An 18,299-nucleotide genomic window follows, 5' to 3' on the forward strand; every position below is an offset into this window, starting at 1 on the left:
GTCTTCACTAAAAGCCTCATACTTGGGCACTTCCAGGACAGAAGAGAGTGAAATATTCAATCACCCAATATATCACCCTAATGCCTTGCACTGGAAAGTCAAGTAAGTCTGCCTTCAAGATTAGACTTTATACTGGAGTTGCCACATTTCAGCTGAGACAAATTCCAAAACTGGAATCTTACCAGATATTCAGACCTTAACTCTGTACATCTCTATCAAAGATAACTTGCATTTTGAAAAGGCTTAATCTTTAATGGTAAAACTGAAGGCATTCTGATAGGCAGGGGGCTAAGATTCTTTTTGGTTGGAGTGTTACCTATTTTACTGGGTTGTCAGGCAAGCCCTAGGCTTGTGGGCTGTGGGCACATCTGCTACAGCATGTATCAGGGACACACTTGAGGTCCTGTGGTTCTTCAGGAGCCTGGGATCCTTTAACCACTGTCCCTTCCTCTCCCTAGAGATTACCCAGAGTTCTTGAAGTTCCTTTGTCTCAGGGGTTAGCCTTTGGACAGTGATAGTACAAAAACTAGGTAGAGGACTGCTAAAGTTCAGGAGATTTATTTGGAGCATCAAACCACTCAAATGCAAGTACTGTTAAATGCTTTCCTGGGATTGGAGGAGAAATAGTAGGAACTGCTGCTGTATTGACTGGAGTTACGATGATTGTTTGGTGAGTCAGTCACAGTTGTGGGCTCACAAAAGCAGTTTGTCACATAATTCTTTAATGGACTTGAATCACAGCACAACCTCCAGCCCCCTCCCCACCAGGGGGTCCTCAGGCATGCACATGGAGGTTTGCTCACCACTTGGGTTAAGCTAGAGAGCCAGCTTGACATGACCCAAGTTTCCTGAGTAATCAACACATCTAGGGTGAGTTCAAGGATGATTTTGCTCCATTCCATGGAAATTTTCATGCTCACAGTAGCCTACATAGAGAGGCTGGGCCTGGATACCTCGTCTGTAAGAAGACAAAAAGGAGAAAGCAGGTCATGGGAAGGAGAGGATAGAGCTAGGGATGGGGAGAAACTGACAGAAAATCACTTGTTATGTGCCTATGTGCAACAGCCTGGGGAACCTAAAACAGTTCCTGTTCTCAAGAAACTCACATTCTACTGTTGGATACAACATGTACACAAAGAAAGAACAAGGTAATTTTAGGACTGACTGAGCCCTATCTAGGCTTAGAGGTCAGAGCACTTAGGCTAAGGATGGAAGCAAGTCGAAGATTCTCAGAGCTCCAGTTTAGGGAAGGCATTGGAGGCACAGGAAATGGGAAGGTATGGGCTCACAACCAGGGCTTTGGGATGGAGAGGTCAGGGGTTACACCATGGACAACCTTAGGCCAGCCTGAGTCATCCCCTACATCTCTGGGCACTACAAGTCTCAGCTTTGAGCAGGAGGGTACACAACTAACCCAAGTTGGGGGCCACAGATTCTAGTGGCTTGGTGATCTAAAATCTTAGGGCCTCAGTATCAGATACAAAAGATTCAGAGAATTTTAAAGCTGAAAGACCTAAAAGATCTAGTCTAATCACCTTGTTTCATTTGGTGAAAAACAGGCTCAGGGACGAGTTAAGTGCTCATAATCACAGCAGTTGGATTGGATTCTCCAATCTTACTCCTAACTCAGTGAGCTTTCTACAATGATCATGTGTCTAGCTAGGTGTGCAATCAATTCAGGAGAGAACAAATTACTGTAGTCTAGCTCTTGGCTTTAAGGAACCTCTCTCCTTCTATAAAAATTCTTAGAAACAGCTAAACTTAACAATGTTTAATGAGAAAGACTGCATAGACCGCAAAAAAGCTCTAAGGAGTTTGGATACTATGCCTAATCCATATCATTAGACTTAAGCCAAAGTTAAAAAGGCAAATTTACAAATATCATCTTCCCAATCCCACAATAATTTGCCTTGGAGAAAGCTGGAAATAACAATCTAGAGCACAATCCCTGCCCCTCCTACCTGAGCAGCTCACACCGGAAGTAGGCCAGTCGGTCATATGCCAAATCCAAGTTCCTTACGGACTGGCTGCTCCAAAGCCTCTCTGCCACAGCTCCTCCCCTGGGCCTGGATGGGGACATAGATCCAGCCCCTGGTCAGATTTCTTATTTGGGCTGGGAAGACGTGATTGGGGCAGGAAAAGGGTAAGTGGATATGCCTGGGAAAGTGCTGGGGATGAGAGTCTGATGGCTGAATCACTACCATACTGTGACTTAGACTTGGTGATTTCATCTAACAAATCCTGCCCCCCCTCTCCCTCTCCTTCTCCCTCTCCCTCTTTCTCTCTCTCTCTCTCTCCCTAAGAAGGCTACAATTGTGAAAAGGGTCTTGGAATAAATGGCATATTGGGTTTTTAGAGAATCATGGAGAGGGACATCAAAGGCCATCGCATAATATGGATGAGGAAACTGAAATGAAGGAATTCAAGGGAGTTGCCAAGATCAGACAGCCAGAGGTGGGATTTGAACCCAGATCTCCTGTTTTCAGAATCCATGACCTTTCTCCTGCATTAAGATGTTTCCCTCTTGGGGTCACGGAGCACAGGCAGGGATGAGAGAGGTGGAACATGGCTCTGGGGTCAGCAGCAGGTAGCTGTAGCTGAGGGCAGGCTAAGTGGGCATGAGACATGATGCCCCAGACTTTGGGAGTGGCAGGGAAAAGCAAAAGGTAGTGAGTGCCCAGGGCCTGACCCTCGGCAACTGACTTATGCCCTTGGTACCCCGTCTTCATGGAAAAAATAAAGTGCACTCTCTATCTTAACTACCAGCCCTGGATGAGACTAACACGAGAGATTATACAAACTGAAGGGATCATGAGGCTAACACTTGGTGTGGCCATTGGGCCAGAAGATGAGGGGAGGAGAAAAAAAATATCCGGAGGACATCAGAAATAACTCTGGGTCTGCGTAGACCAGTTGGAAGCCATGGCTTCTGCTGTGCTGGGCTCCATCTCTCTCCTGCTTTGTTGCTAGCTGTTCTTTACTGCCTCCATTATTTCCTTCCTTCCTCTGACCAGTTCCGCTGCCCACCTGCTGCTTACCAGAGTCTGGGGGTCAGATTTGTCTCGTCCACGTATTCGCCCCACATGCAGGCTTCGCCTCCAATCACCAGAGACTTCTGCTCAGGGCTGCCTGAGGGAACACAAGCTGGCATCATGAAGGTAATACCAGGGACTCAGGACAAGTCCAGCAGGAGGAAGTGTTATTTAACAGCTCCAAATATCAGGGCATGATGAAAAGATGTATTTGTGGTCAGCTCCAAGAAAGACTAAAGATTTTACTTCCTAAACTCCTTTCAGGATCAAACCCTCTGAACTCCCATTATTCAGATTTTCTTTTGTGGGTCAATTCCAGGGACTGGCACAGAGAAGGAGGGGCCTACATCCTCCCTTCCACACCCTCGAACCTTTAAAGTCCAGGGGTTCCACCATGTAGATTTCCTGCCAGTCCTGCCCGTAGGAGATGCGGTTCAGGTACCAGGGTGCAGACAACAAGGCACGGAACCCTGCCTTGGTGACATTCTCCATCTCCAAGGTGTATGGTAAAGGTTTCGTTTCTTTCCAGACATGCACCACGGTATCTGGTTTCAGCTGTGACAAGGAACAAAATAAGGTGGGTTAGGAGCGAAGGATACCTGATGCCAGGGGAAAGAGCTTCAGCACTTTCACCAGAACTAATGGCCTCACGCGGGCTGAACCGTTAAAAAAAAAAAAAAAAAAAAAAATGGGACCTATTCAATGTCCTTGTTGTCCCTACCTCTACCCCTCCTTGTAGAACCACAAGAAAGGGTCGTATTTGAGTACCTCCTGAGGCCTGAGTTCCAGGGTGCCCTGGGCCTCTGTCAGCCGACAGAGAGGGTAAGGCATCTCTCGTTCCCAAATCTCAGACCCAGGGTCATTGAAGCACTCCTCATTCTCCCAGTGCTGAGGAGCCCCTGTGTACTGGCCTGGGGCTGGAGGAGAAAGGCAGGATTATAGAAGGCACTGGACTCTGAACCACATTTTTTTGTCCCTCCTCCTGTCTAGAACTTGGGCAAGGGTGTGTGGGGAAAGAAGGCAGGTGGTAGTGGTGATGGAGTTCAAGAAACAAAATTAAAGGCCAAGGAGCCAGGCCAACTGCACCCAGAACAAGAGAGCCAGGAAAAAGTTAAAGGGTGTGCCCCTACCATGGGGTAGCCCAAATGTCCAAGTGTTTCCAAATGCTCCTGAAGATAGGTGGCCATCTCTCTGGGCTAAACAGAGAACTTTAACCGACTGGCTTTGTGAGAATAATAATAATAACAATAAAAACAGTAGCTCACATTTAGTGTTTTAAATGTTATCTTACTTTATGCTCACAACAATCCTGTGATGCAGGTGCTAAAATTATCACCCAAATTTCACCGATGAGAAAACTGAAGATGAATGGATAAGTGACTTTCCCAGAGTCACACAGCTAGAAATCTCTGAGGCTGGATTTGAATTCAGGTATGCCTGAACCTAAGTGCAGAATTCAACGCTATTCACTACATCACTTATTGATCTCTGAAGATATCGGAAACCTTGGTCTCAGTTGCAAGAAGCAAAGCACAGCAACTCTGAGGGGCTCTGCAAGGACAGAAAGTCCTTCAAGTTGGGAAGGAGTAGATGGAAAAGGAGGCAGAAATGCTGTTCCACTTTTCTGAAATCCAAGGTTTAGGTCAAATGGAATCTCACCTCTAGAAAAACCTTAGGAGAAAGTAAAGTGGGGCAGATTCCTTCATGGGAAAGGTTTCCAGGTCTTCTCTTTGACCCATTAAAAATGAACTCCAGGGCATCTGGGGAAAATCAACCCTGTAGTGGTAGTGCTGAAATGGAAGTTAAGGCCTCCTCTCTGCAGAGCCTTTTGGGCCCTAGTGGTAGTACTGAAATGGAAGTTAAGGCCTCCTCTCTGCAGAGCCTTTTGGGCCCCTAGTACTCCTGGGGAGCAGCAAGGGGCATGAAGGGCTGGAATGATAGGACCACCAACACCTGCCCAAGGTTTATAGGATCAAGACAGCAAACTGTTCCTTCTTTCTCCTTCACAATACTTCTCTTACCTTCACATTATTGTCAAACACCTCCTGCCACACTATGTAGCCCTTTCTATAGGAAGATACAATGTTCAGTAGCCTGAGGAAGAGAGAAATCAACAAATCCAGTTGGAAGCTGCAACAGGTGAAGAATAGGCCACAATCCTGTGGATGGCTGGAGTTCCCGATACCCAGCATCCTGGGATTTCATTTTTGGACAATGGAGGAAAAGGTCTCCTATGAAATCTGAGCTACACAACACACAACTTTCTCTCCTTGCTTCAGGTTAGGCCAATAATGTGTTGGAGTGGAAGAGGGAACTGCTTGGGAAGATGGTGAGAGGCAGAGCCTGGGTGAATTGCTTTACTGGATGGGGGAGCGGTGAAAGTAGCAGGATTTTTCATTTTCAACTGGGTAAAGACTAGAAAATGTAATTTATATTAGGAGACACTATATATTTTAAAGTAAAGAACGGTACTACACAGTGTGTAGGAGGGTCCGGGACCATTCTCCCCTGCTCCCATATTCCAATTTCCTATTCAGGTAAACTTATCCCCATCCTTACTTTTGAATGTAGAAAGATTCCAATTCCTCAAAGCAGTCAAAACCTCTTTCCTTCATGAAAGCCTTAATATCTGGATTAGATTGCCTGCAAGAAAGAAGACTAATTTCTCCCATTCTTACATATCCAGGACTTCAGAACCCTGGGGAGATAGGGAACAGTCACCTAATTTCCTGCTACTTCTCTCTCCAGTCTGAAAGAGAACCAAAAAGCAACCACTAGCCCTGAAGTGAAGATTGCAGGAGAAATATGTCCTGGTCTTGTGCCCAAAGTCTTTGGCCAGCCTTTTTCAGCACAGCATTTAAGATCTTCTCAAACAGGACTTCACCAACCTTTCCAGTTTTCCCTAACTTTCACAAGGGAGGATCAGATGCTGTTAAGAGACTGAAGGGACCTAAGACTATCTAGTCCCACTCCCTCTTTTAAAGATGAAGCAAATAAAACCCTGGGAGATGGTGACTTGCCCTATATGAGTATTATGTGGCTGATCTGAGATTCAAGCCTAGATCCTCAGACTCTCAAGCTACTTCTCAGTAATGTTCATGCCTTCTTTTACTTTTTTTTTCAGAATTCATTGAATCTGGAATGCCTGTCTCCCACCACCATCCAAATTCTACTTCCCCTGCAAGGCCCCATTTGAAATCTCTTCCTCAGAACTTTTCCTGACTGCTTTCCAACTAGTGCTCTCCTTTTGGTTCTCTTAAATCCTATAACATTGTTTTGAAATATGCAATGGCTTTTGTTAGATCTTTTATCTCAACTATACTAATAATAGATCTTTTTTGCTCCTTTTTGGTTAGCAAAGCATTAGGAATGGGAGAAGGAAGCTTCATTAATACCTTGCTTGATCTCTCTTGCTCTAAGATTTGTAGAGGGTAGAAGAGGACTGAGACAAAGGTAAACTAGAGTAAAATGAAGGTACTGGATTGGGGAAGAGTATAAGGCTGAATAGAGAATCTAGGCAGTCTTCTATTTCCTTCTTTTCTACTCTCAATCCCCGGTCTAGACACACACACACACACACACACACACACACACACACACACACACACACACACACCCCTTCCCCCTCTAAGAACTCCAGATTCTTGACTCTAAATCAAAAGGGAAATGGGGATAAACTGAGAGCTCATACCAACATGTGAAATCAACCTCATCCCCTCCAAGGTGAAGGTAAAAGTCAGGAAAAACTGAGCTGATCTCCTGGAAGAATGAAGCCATGAACTCATAGGTGCTGTTGAGGATGGGATTTACTGGGCCAAAAGTGCCAGAAGGAGTGCTGCCTGAGTAGCAAGGAGTCAGCAGTCCAGGAACACCTAGTCCAAGAGAGACACATACACAGTCAGACAGAAATAATCATCCCCCCACAGTAATAGACTTAATACCAGGTCTAGCCTGAGAATAGTTCTACTGATTAACGATTTGAGACTGTATTGCAATAGCTTATTTCTACCTTAAGCAGGAAATCAGAACCTATTTAGGACTTACATTATGGGGCACTAAATTCACCTGTTGCTTTTCTCCAAATAAGATGTTTGTAAAGTGCTAAGCCTGGTGCCCAGCACATAGTCGGTGCTTGATACATGGTTATTCATTTCCCTTTTTCCTTCCTAAGAGGTCCAAATCTATTGGGTTCTTAGAAAAGAATGTTAGGATATAATCTACATTCCATAGCTCCTCTTTTGAGAACTGAATTGAGAATTCTGAAAGGGATCAAAGCTTCAGTTAAGTAAGGAAATCCAAGTGGGCTTTGCTAGCAGCATCAGGAGACTTTTATGAATCCAAATCCAAATAAATTTCAAATTTCTTCCCTATCTTTTTCTTTTGCCCTTCCAATTTCCCAAGTGGGAAAAAGCATCAGAAAAATCGGCTATTCTCAAGAAGAAAAACTGGAGTGTGGTATGTTTTTGTCTATGGGTTACATGTTAAAGAGATGCTGCCAAAGGAAGATCCTAAAAGAAGACATTGGCTTCCTCCTGATTTTCCTCCTTCTCTTTCTTACCTTTTCCCCAAGACAAAGTGTGCCCAGGTGTGTCAAATTCTGCTATGACTCTGATGCCTCGCATTCGGGCATATTCAATGACCCTCTTTACATCCCCAATTGTGTAGATGTGAGTGGCAGAATTGTAGGATCCCTGAAAGACACAAACAGTCCGTTCTCATACTCTCACCAGTAGAGGAAGATGAACTCCCAATATTCAGCACATAGGTTTAGTCCATCCTCACTATAACTGCCTGAGCAGCACAAGTTGGACAGGATCGTGGGGTCTTCCCCAGGCTTTGTACTCAAGACAAGAATGCCAAATAGGACAATAGAGAAGAGTCACTGGTTAGTGACAAAATCAATTAAAATAATATCTCATATCCTTATTGTTCCTGATCTTTTCCAAAGTGTTTATTTTTTTAGGCTCTCACATTTCTGTGAGGTGAGCAGGGATTATTGGTACCTTTAAAAACATAAGGAAACCGAGAATCAGAAAAATGAAATGTAGTCCAAAAACACAGAGGGAGGACTTGAAGGTGCAGTCCAGTCCTTTCCTCACTAATCAAAGCTATATGTGGCTCTTATGTGGTCCCTGTTCCCACTAGCAGCAGCCTGCAAAGAAGCCAGGTGCCTCCCACTCACAAGTATAGAGAGACCAAGAAAAAACATACATACCTTTCTGCTAAGCTCAGGGAAAGTCATACTCTCATATGGAAAAGAAGGGTCATCAACTATGTGCCAGTGGAAGACGTTCAATTTGTTATATGCCATGACATCCTGGAGGGCAGAACATACATAAACTTATCCCTTCCTTCCATGGTAAGATTCAAGACACACAAACATCCAAAGATAACGCCTCTCTACTCCCCCTAAAGTTGGAGAGAAGTGTGAAAATACAGCTTCTTGCCGCTAGATTCCAGTATTTTATGTTTCTAGAGCCCTCTCTTTTATGGTCAAAGCAGGTGACTTTATGACTTTGTAACACTGAAATAAATACCATCTAAAGGAGACTTGGAAAGAACCAGCTTGGCCCAAATGGGCAAAGAGAAGTTTTTCTACATATGAAAACCCAACCAAAATCTGGTCAGTCAAGTAGATATTTCTGTCAGGATCAGACTCTTCAAGTTCTGATTGATCTCAAACTTGACACTTTTTCTCAATGATCTGAACATGGAACCTAATGGACACCAAAGTCTGAATTTTGTCCTTTCTTTACTCTGAAGTTTTCCAGGTAGGTCACCTCTCTGGGATCAGTAAAGAATCGTAAAATAGAATGTCTTAGGAAGAGGAGTTAAAGCTTGCCACATTAATTCCTTGGTGTCCTGAAGTGGAGAATTATAATTTCATACCAGTGTCTCCAGGATGCTCTGCAGTGGGAGGTAATGTCGAGACGTATCCAGCAATAAGCCTCGGAAAGGGAATCGAGGAAAGTCTACAATTTTGGTCTGCTTGACATAGAACTGAGCAGAAAAAACATGAAAGTTTAGTCAATGACACTCATTTCCTATTCCCAAAGTCTAAGAAATTTGTTGACAGTGGCTAAATGCAAACCCCTTTTGGACAATAACACATTCCTGACCTTCCTGGTCTTTCCATGGTCCCTCTAATAGACTGATTCACTTTGTGGTGCTTTCTATCTCCAATGCTTAGTATAGGGCTTGACACATAATAGGAACTTAATGTTCATTGGCTGACTATCCCATAAGTACTAATATCTGAAATTTTCCAGGGATATATCCATGGGGCCCTAAAACCTACATCCTGTGAACTGTCTCCAGGGAACAATCACTACAAAGCTATACCCTGTACTCAAAGGCCACATACAAAAAAAGCTGATTCACTATTTAGCTTTTCACTCTATTAAAAAAAAAGCTTATATAAAATTTATTTTGTTCAATTACATGTAAACAAAATTTTTATACTTTTTTTGGGGAGAGAGAGGAGGAGTTTAAGTGGCTTGTCCAGGGTTACACAGTTAGTGTCAAGGGTATGAAGCTAAATTTGAACTCAGATCCTTGGGAGTCCAAGGCTGGTGCTCTATCTTAATTATTATTATTTTTTTGGTAATTTTCAATTCCAAATTCTTTTCTTCCTTGAGAAAGCAAGCAACTTGATGTAGGTTATACAAAAATTACCATCATGCAAAACAGCACTCTAGTTTTAAAATTTATTTTTGAATGCTTTCATTTCTATTTTCTTTAGCTGACATGGCTTATTATGTTCTAGGGTGCAAGTGAACTCTAGTTATTTTATGCAACCTCATTCTATCAACCAGGGAACCTTAAGTCACAATCCAACCACATCCCCAACCTTTGTATTTCCTCCCAAATCCTAGCTAGCCAGGAATGTCTTATACCACTTTTGACATCCAGAGAGAACTTATGACAGAAAAAAGGTATTATACTGTAAACTTCCTTCAGTCACTTGGGACACACACTCACCATGCCCTCTGCGGATCTCCAAATGAGCTGGCTAAAAGTCTCTAGGCCTGTGGAGAACCAGAGGGGCAGGGTGAGGTCTGGGGGAAGTGAGGGAAGAAACTGCCCCAACCTAAAATGATGCCTGGTGGTTGCAGGGTATGATGCGTGAGCAAAGAAAGAGAGATAGGCAAGATCAATGCTCATTTTTCCTTGAAAATTCAGGGAGAAAGAATTCAAGAAGCATTTCTAATGTATTTTGGGGATATTTGGTTGATCCATAGTGAGATAATTGAGAAAAGTTAACTGAAACAAAAGACATCTATCCATTCCTTTTATCTACTTTTTCTTTGTCAGACACCATCTGTCACCGAATGCTTGTGGGGGACAGGACACTGGGAAGGTCTCTAAAAGGCTCCAGCTCTTGCCTGTAGCCTCTCCCTTATGCAGATCTGGTAGCCAGCTAATATTTTTTCTTTAGCCTGTAAGGCTGGCCACCTTAGAAAGTTTTGTATTGCCTGGAATTTCTGTAAGTTCCCAGATCTGAGCTCTTAGTGAAGAAAGAAGAAGGCAGCTAAGAGGAAGAAGGTAATAAAAAACTGCCTCTTTGGGGAACTAAAAGGATAGATTTTTAGAGCTAAAAGGGATCCTTGTGAGATGATTAGGAACTATATGTATTCTTCACTTCTTTATCTCCTATAATGCCTAGTGTCAGATCTTGCATCTAAATAGGAAATGTACATATACATTGAATGACTCTGAGTTAAGATCACTTAGTTTCTTTAATGCCATAGATTTAGAAGTCTTGTTTTTCACTATATATTTATTTTTCTTCTCAAATCAACTAAAAAAGATGTTTGTTTCTCACCCAGAGATTTAAGAAGAATCACATCAGAGGCATTATAAGGCCCAGTTTCTCCAAGTCATGGGAGGTAAGCCTCCAGGTGGCTTCTTGTAAAGAGTAGGAACTCTTTTGGAATTCTTGTAAAGGGCCTTTCTTCCTGGCACCCTGAGAAAGTACTGGATTCAGTGTTACGAGGCTCATTCTATGCTTCCAGACTGGCATGGTCACAGCTAATTAGTTTTCTAATCTGTAAAAAGGAGGTAATAATGGTGGCACTACTGAACTGTATGTGCTCTGGAACTTTTGTACATATTAGCTCATATAAATGGGTTTTTATTATCTCACTATTACTAAGGCTTCCTCCATCCAAACAATCCTCAATTGTTTCCATAAAAAGTTTTTCTAGAAGAGAAACCGCTACTATGGTGTCTGATTTTTGTACACAAAGGAACACATCTCAACAGACAGGAAACCTGTGGATTTATCATTTGGTTCCCTGAGGAGAGCTGGCTCATCTGCTTTACTTTTACAAGGCCTTCATTTCAAAGCCTCCCAACACCAGACCTAGCAGTCAGGTTTAGAGAAATTCCCATGAGAACAAATCAATGAAAAACCTAGGTCATCTAATCCCTTAACCTTCCATCTCATGTGAGCCCCTATACCATTACCTCTGAGAGCTCCCCAGACAGTATGAGCTTTCAGGATGAACTGTTGATCACTGAGGGTCAAGGTGTCTGAAATGAAAACAAAAAAAAAAAAAGTCTGCAGTGTTAGGGCTTGGAAAAACTGAACTTTATACGCCAGTCTTAAATGAAAATAAAACCAGTTTTGTTTTTCAAGGTGAAGCTTCTAGTGCTGGCAGTTATGGACCAGCATCTGGGCTTTTGGGAACTTTTGGGGGGCATGGTAGGATCATGGCATTTGGGAAACTGAAACAAGATGGTGTCACAAGAATGGGCAAAAGAAATATTTAGCCCCAAATTGTAAATATCTGCTACAACAGTTTCAGATAGCCTCGGGAGAGTAAGTGGCAGAGGTGTATGTGTGTGTAATTGTAAGCTCTATTCTAATTTCCATTGTCTTTGACAAGTTCTGATGCTTAATAATTCCTTAATTTCCTCTGTGGACACACTGTTCCTACTAAACCTCATCATGGAATATAAAAAGGCTTAATATTATAATAGATGACAGGGGTTGAGAATGTGCTCTCATGCTATCTCCAATCACCTCGGTCTCCACCTTTCCAATTCACTTCTTCTTCAACACAGGGTGCTGTTTAATGGGAGATCAGGTCTTTTTGCTTAATTTAGGAACTGAAAACACTCCTAAGGCTCAGAGGCATTACATAGACTTTGCCATTACTTTACAAAAAATAATTTCATTTGAGTGAGCCTGAAACTCTCTGCTACAGTTCTTCTGCACAGGAAGACTAAGCCTAAACCTCATGTAGCATCTAAGTCCACTACCCATTGGGTCTTTGGTATTTAAGACTATAAGCATGTGACGTAAACCTTTGAAGACTGTAAGGATATACTTTGTAGCCTTGACACACTTCCCTGCCCTGAACCTGCTGTGGCACCTCTAGTGCTTCAAGATCTTCTTGGGGAATGGCTAGCTGGTTCAATAGTTGGGGAAATCCTTTAGGGGCAGGGGTGAGCTGTCAAACTTTCACATTCACAAAAAAGAGCTATAACCCAAGGCTGTGCTTACAATTCTCCACAGAATTCATTTCTGGAAATTGGTCACATCCAGGGACATTCACAAAGACTTCCAAAGAATTCTTCACTGTTTGCTTCAGTCCTGCAAAGAGAGAAGAAATTCGGGAATCTCACCTCCACCAACATAATATATATAATAGGAAGGGTCTTTGGGGCCGTCTATTTTTTTTTTTTTTTCTTTCTGAGGAAATTGGGGTTAAGTGACTTGCCAAAGGTCACACGGGGGATCATCTAATTTAATATCCTCATTTTTTATAGATGAGGAAATATGAGGTTTAGGGAGATTAAGAGACCTACCACCCAGGCACACATTGCTCAATAAGGAGCTCATGTTCCTCAATAAAAGAGCAGCACCTAGTCTTGGACCATGCTTATTATTCACTGATCAGATGTATGCACTTATTCTTTTTATCCTGTTAGCTATGTAGTTTTTACATATACTCAGAGAATTCATTAAGTATTTTGTGGACTTTAAAGCACTTAAACAAATGTCAATTATGATGTTAATTCACAGGTGGGTCTGGAAGGAAATTTCTCTAGCAGGGGTCTTATTTGTTTTGTTGTGACTAGCTCAGGCCTGTAGGCTTCTAGTTTGTGAATGGGATTCCCCAGTCAAGAAACTCTTAAGTGTTGATGCTACCCCCATAGCGGTATTGCTGTATATGTTTGTTTCTTATATTGTTTATTGTTAGTCATGATTTTACTTACACACACACACACACACACACATTGCTTTTTCTAGTATCTTTGAAAAAAAATCTAAGTTTGTTAATGAGTTTCTTGTACATTCATATTGTATATTTTGACAAATTTTTTTTTCTTCAAATTGGAATAATTCCTCTTTCTATTTTCAGAATTTCATTTGTGAGGTAGGACATATATCCCTGTACATAACACCTAAAGTTTATTTTCTCTACTAAATTTTAATCCAAGGGAATCCCGATCTATCTTTTCTCTGACCTCTATGAAAGTGACTTTCTCCAAATTTAATTAGAATTTTGCTTGTCTATCACAAATCCTAAAATTGAGTGGTCATTTCCCCATGTTGCTTTCATCATTTCCATTCCAACAAGCAATTTTTCCTTGATGAGATCAGGTCCATAGTAGGAATTCTCTTTGGTGCTTTCACTACCTTTTGAAGGATGAAATTATTACTAGGCAAATTGTGAAATATTAGTTGCTCTGCTTTTGCCAGATAGGGGACTCCAGGGAATGTTTGGTTTATTGAAGGTTTCCTATCACATACCATATTACACTTCCATTTTTGGTTTATGATTTGTTTTCCCAAACCCTTTAAGCACCTCTTTCTATTGAGGGGTTGTCAGGGTAGTATATCACTTCTGTTTCTGCTTTCATTGAGCTTCCCTTTTCTAGTTTCTAGATTTTTTTCAGGTAAGGTTCACAGATTGAGAGCAGCACAGGGCCTTATAATAAAAACGACTGAATCGGCTCTCAGGAAATTTATAGTAGCAGGGGTGGGGTTGAACAGATACATATATACACACATACATATATATGAATTTATAGTGACAGGGGTGGGGTTGAAGAGATTTATACACATACACATATAAATACAGGATATCTGACACAAAAGCATTTTACTCAGAAGATAGTAGGAAAAGGATTTTGCCTAAATTTGCCATGCCCCATTTAACTACAAGAGTAAACAGTGCTGGCTTATGTCATTAATTTGAAAAAAAAACAGTGAATCTGAAGTCAGAGGGTCTGTGTTTCATTCCTGGCTCTATAGCTAACAGTGGACAAATTTCAACTTTTGGGGGCTTTAATTTCTTCAGTTGTAAAATACAATTACTTGTATAACCCTTTATGGAGTTGCTGTGAGGACTAAAAAAGAATACAATAAGGTGTTTTGTAAATGGTAAAGTACAAGATAAATGTCAGCAATTGTTATTATTTTTCATGGTTTTGTGGAACCAACTAAATAAAACAGTATTGTAGAAGATAATTAGTCCCATACCAATCATATTATAAATAGGCGACAGGTACTTACAGAAACTAGAGAAAGAAAGATACTGCCCAAAGCAAATGAAGATAGGTTGGGCTGGCTAAAAGATAAAGAAAGGGTAAAGACTTGACACAACAAGCCATTTTTGGCTCCCAGAAGTCTTTGGCTAGTAGATGGCTAATGAAGAAAGATGTGGGGGAGTTTCACTGAATATAGAATGGAATAGATTAAACCATAGGAAAGCATATAAGGAATCAGGCAGTACAAGAACAATGGGAAGATGAGTCAAGGATCACACTCATGAAATGCTTAATCTCTAATTTAAGATATAGCTGGAGGTGATGGGTCAGAAGAATAGCAAAACAAAATATTCCTCTTCTCTCAACTACTCTCTTTTGCTAGGTACTAAACAATCCATCTTCCCTGGGGAAAAGACCAATGAAAAAAGGTACTAAATTCAAAATAGCATATGGAAGGTAGAAAACAAATGATTGGAGAGGAAGCCTAGGGATTGGACTTCCAAATCTCTCTACTTCTCCAAGAGCTTGGAGAATATAGCCAATAAGAGGATAGCAGGATATGGATGACATCCAGAAAACAGAATAGCTAAGGCCCAAATGGTACTTCTTTTTCTTTTGTAATCTAGAATTAGCTCAATGGAGCATTAACTAAATGGCTTGTTATAAATGTGGGTACCACTGATAAGGAAATTGGACTACATGTTAGCCTCTTAGTGAACTATTTGTATAAGTGATAAGTATCAAGTTGTATTTTTAACATTTCTACCACAGTAATTTTCTTTGATTATATGGAAGGCGTTACAATGTCTTTCTTTTTTGCTGAGGCAATTGGGGTTAAATGACTTGCCCAGAGTCACACAGCTAGGAAGTATTAAATATCTGAGGCTGGATTTGAACTCAGCTCCTCCTGACTTCAGAACTGGTGCTCTATCCACTGTGCCACCTAGAGGCCCTTACAATGGTTTTCTGAGGAAGGTGTATTTCTTTTTGTCTCAACTGCCATTTCATGAAATAACTTTCATCTGGGATTGACAAGAGTGGCAAACTCATAAGTCAGAAGAGCAAAGAACAAAGACAAACTAGATGGTGGACTGGTTTCAGAGGACTGTCTAACCTATTACAACTATTATCATGTTTTTTCTTTTGAGATTATAATACCTTAATGATCATGCAATTGCTTTGATTAACTACTTGTATTTTACTTGGAAATTATTGAAATATTTTTTTTTCTTGGCTGATTCAATTAAATTTTTGCAGAAATAGACAGCTGCTTTTGCAAGATTAGAAGAAAACTAACATAAGAATTATATTCAAAAGGAAAATTAGTAGAAACAGTCATAGCAATATATTATACTGGAAAAAGTGCTGACCCTGGAAACCAAACAGTCTCATGTGAATCCCTACTTCTGCTACGTATTATCTTGTGACCTTGGAAAAAATCACGTCTTTGGATCGTAGTCTGTACATTTGTAAAATTAGGGATTTAAGAATTTTCAAGATCCCTTTGAGCACTATTATGACTTTATGATTTTCTAGAGAACCGTTTGCTTCAATGTCTTCATTATTCTCATTAAAATCAGTTTTCATGGTTTTCTGAGAAACAAGTAATTAATAAATGAAATGGATAGCATAGGAAGTGAAGTAAGCTTTTAACTTCACTTTATTTCATGTGTAGGTAGGAAGGATACAATGTAGCATTTCACAGTTAAGTAACTTTTCCATCTGGGTGAATGATGGAAAGGGGGAAAACTGTAATTAGAAGAAATACTATTCAATCTAAAACCTTGCAAACATTTATCTAGTGCCTGTTTTCCCTCTCAACTACAAATTATGCTACTTGGCAAACTTATCACAATGTATCTGCTTGTATGTTATACTTTTTCACTGGGGGCTAAGAGGTCAAAGGGAAGAGGAATACTTGTAGCCTAAGTGGTTAGTTGTATAAATCCCATTTTATGAAAATTGATCTAGTTGGTTCTTAATGTTTGAATTTTTCATATCCCAAAAAGTTAATGTTCTCTTGACCTTATTACAAAGTCTCTTTTGAACTCCATTACCTTTAATACCTTTCATCAGTATCAAATTAGTTTTAGTAATGTTTAATTTTAGTAATGTTACCTGTAAAATTTTATGGTTCATATTTACTTTAATTTAATGATAGTTAATTATTAGGAGTTGTAAAATAGAATTTTTTTTCCTCTACATTCATAAATGTCACCTCTCTAAACAAAGTCCCGGGTAGGGTTTTAACACTAGAAATTTACCTAGTCAGTGTAAGCGTTAGGATGCCAGCTACTTTCTCTGACAAACTAACACCTCTTCATTCAAAGTCCCGTCATGACTGAACCAGCTACACCCAGGGAAAGAACCCTAGGACATGATTATGAACCACTACATAGAATTCTCAATCCCTCTATTTTTATCAACCTGCATTTTTTATTTCCTTCACAGACTAATTGTACACTATTTCAAAGTCCGATTCTTTTTGTACAGCAAAACAACTGTTTGGACATATATACATACATTGTATTTAATTTATACGTTAACATATGTAACATGTATTGGTCGACCTGCCATCTGAGGGAGGGGGAAGGAGGGGAAAAATTAGAACAAAAGGTTTGGTAATTGTCAATGCTGTAAATTACCTTGGGACCAACAAGCAAGCAAGACCCAGGCGCTCGGAGCTTGACCAATAAAAAGGGTCCCCTAAAAGTCGTGTCCCCCAAAGTTATCTGGTAGAACGCTTCGGCTTCTGCTAGGCAGAAGTAGCCTGGAGAGTACCCCCTGAGGCGATGGGCCAGTCTTTCTGGGCGGAGGACATGGGGAAGGGACTGAAGAAGCAGAGAACAGAACTTTGGGGCAGAAGAGGGCGCTAACCCCGAAGTCTGCAAGAGTCCGGGTCTCAGGGAAGTGTGCATTCGGGCTGGGGCCCGTAGCTAGGGTGGGACTGTTTGGCGGAAGTCCCCCAGGGGCGGTCTCTGGTTTCTTTTTTACGTCCCCCGCGTTTATCACACAGTATCGCTAACTGACAGACGACCCGTATCGGACATCTGAAGGGGGAGGGGCTAGCGGGCCGGGGCGCTGACCCGAGGGCAAGGGGCGAGTGTCCCCGGCTCACCTGGCTGGCGGCGGGAGAGCCAGGGCCCGGGCCCGAAGATGACGCCGAGGTAGCGGAGAAAGGCCTGGTCGAGCACGGAGCAGCCGCTCCGCACCGCCGAGGAGTCGGAGTACTGGAAGCGGAAGAGGCCGGGGTTCAAGGCGAAAGTCACGTTGGGAGACACGGAGATCTCCTGCGGCCATGGCCAGACGTAGGCCTCTGACTGCGCGGCCAGCGTCCGGACAGCCAGCAGGGGCAGCAGCAGCAGCGGCGGCGGGACCCCCGCTCGCCCCGGCCCGGCCATCACGGAGCGGGCGCCCACTGGGAGAGACAGTGCGGGAGACACCGGAGCCCCTCAGACTTTCAGTCACCCGCCAGGAGCTGGGAGAGTCACATGAGTGCCGAGGTCAGATGACTATCCCGGCAAGCTTAGCCACGGATTGGATGGCGCTTGGACGACTGCGCCTGCGCGCCGCCTGGGCCCCGCCCCTCTGCTCAGTCTCCAGCTGGAGGTGGGGCAGTCTCCTCACCTGCTTCTCTTGTGCTTTTCATAGGAAATAAATAAGTTTAGTTCCTCATCACAGGGACCTTTGCACTGACGCCGATATCAGGGACCATCAGGGTCTGGCATCTGGCCATGAACTTGACCTTGTTGTCATGGCAAA

The 18,299-nt window shown here is 42.1% G+C and overlaps 1 protein-coding gene across 2 annotated transcripts; it reads right to left on the bottom strand.

The window, feature by feature from the left end:
• Positions 1-542: 542 nt before the first annotated feature.
• Positions 543-18,066, bottom strand: HEXA (hexosaminidase subunit alpha). 2 transcript variants are annotated; one of them, XM_074296228.1, is made up of 14 exons: positions 17,656-18,066; positions 12,544-12,633; positions 11,502-11,567; positions 10,014-10,060; positions 8,922-9,032; positions 8,248-8,349; positions 7,591-7,723; positions 6,724-6,904; positions 5,592-5,675; positions 5,054-5,126; positions 3,404-3,587; positions 3,039-3,129; positions 1,962-2,066; positions 543-958 (listed from the first exon to the last, which is right to left on the bottom strand). In XM_074296228.1, exons 1-14 carry the CDS (start codon positions 17,936-17,938, stop codon positions 877-879), a joined length of 1,632 nt encoding a protein of 543 aa, XP_074152329.1. In that variant the 5' UTR covers positions 17,939-18,066; the 3' UTR covers positions 543-876. The 2 variants fall into 2 exon arrangements, with proteins under 2 accessions (XP_074152329.1, XP_074152330.1); XM_074296229.1 differs by lacking the exon at positions 10,014-10,060 and having other exon boundaries at positions 17,656-17,750.
• Between the last annotated feature and the right edge of the window lie 233 nt (positions 18,067-18,299).

Source organism: Sminthopsis crassicaudata, chromosome 2 (genome assembly GCF_048593235.1).
Source record: "Sminthopsis crassicaudata isolate SCR6 chromosome 2, ASM4859323v1, whole genome shotgun sequence".
Lineage (NCBI taxonomy): Eukaryota > Metazoa > Chordata > Mammalia > Dasyuromorphia > Dasyuridae > Sminthopsis > Sminthopsis crassicaudata.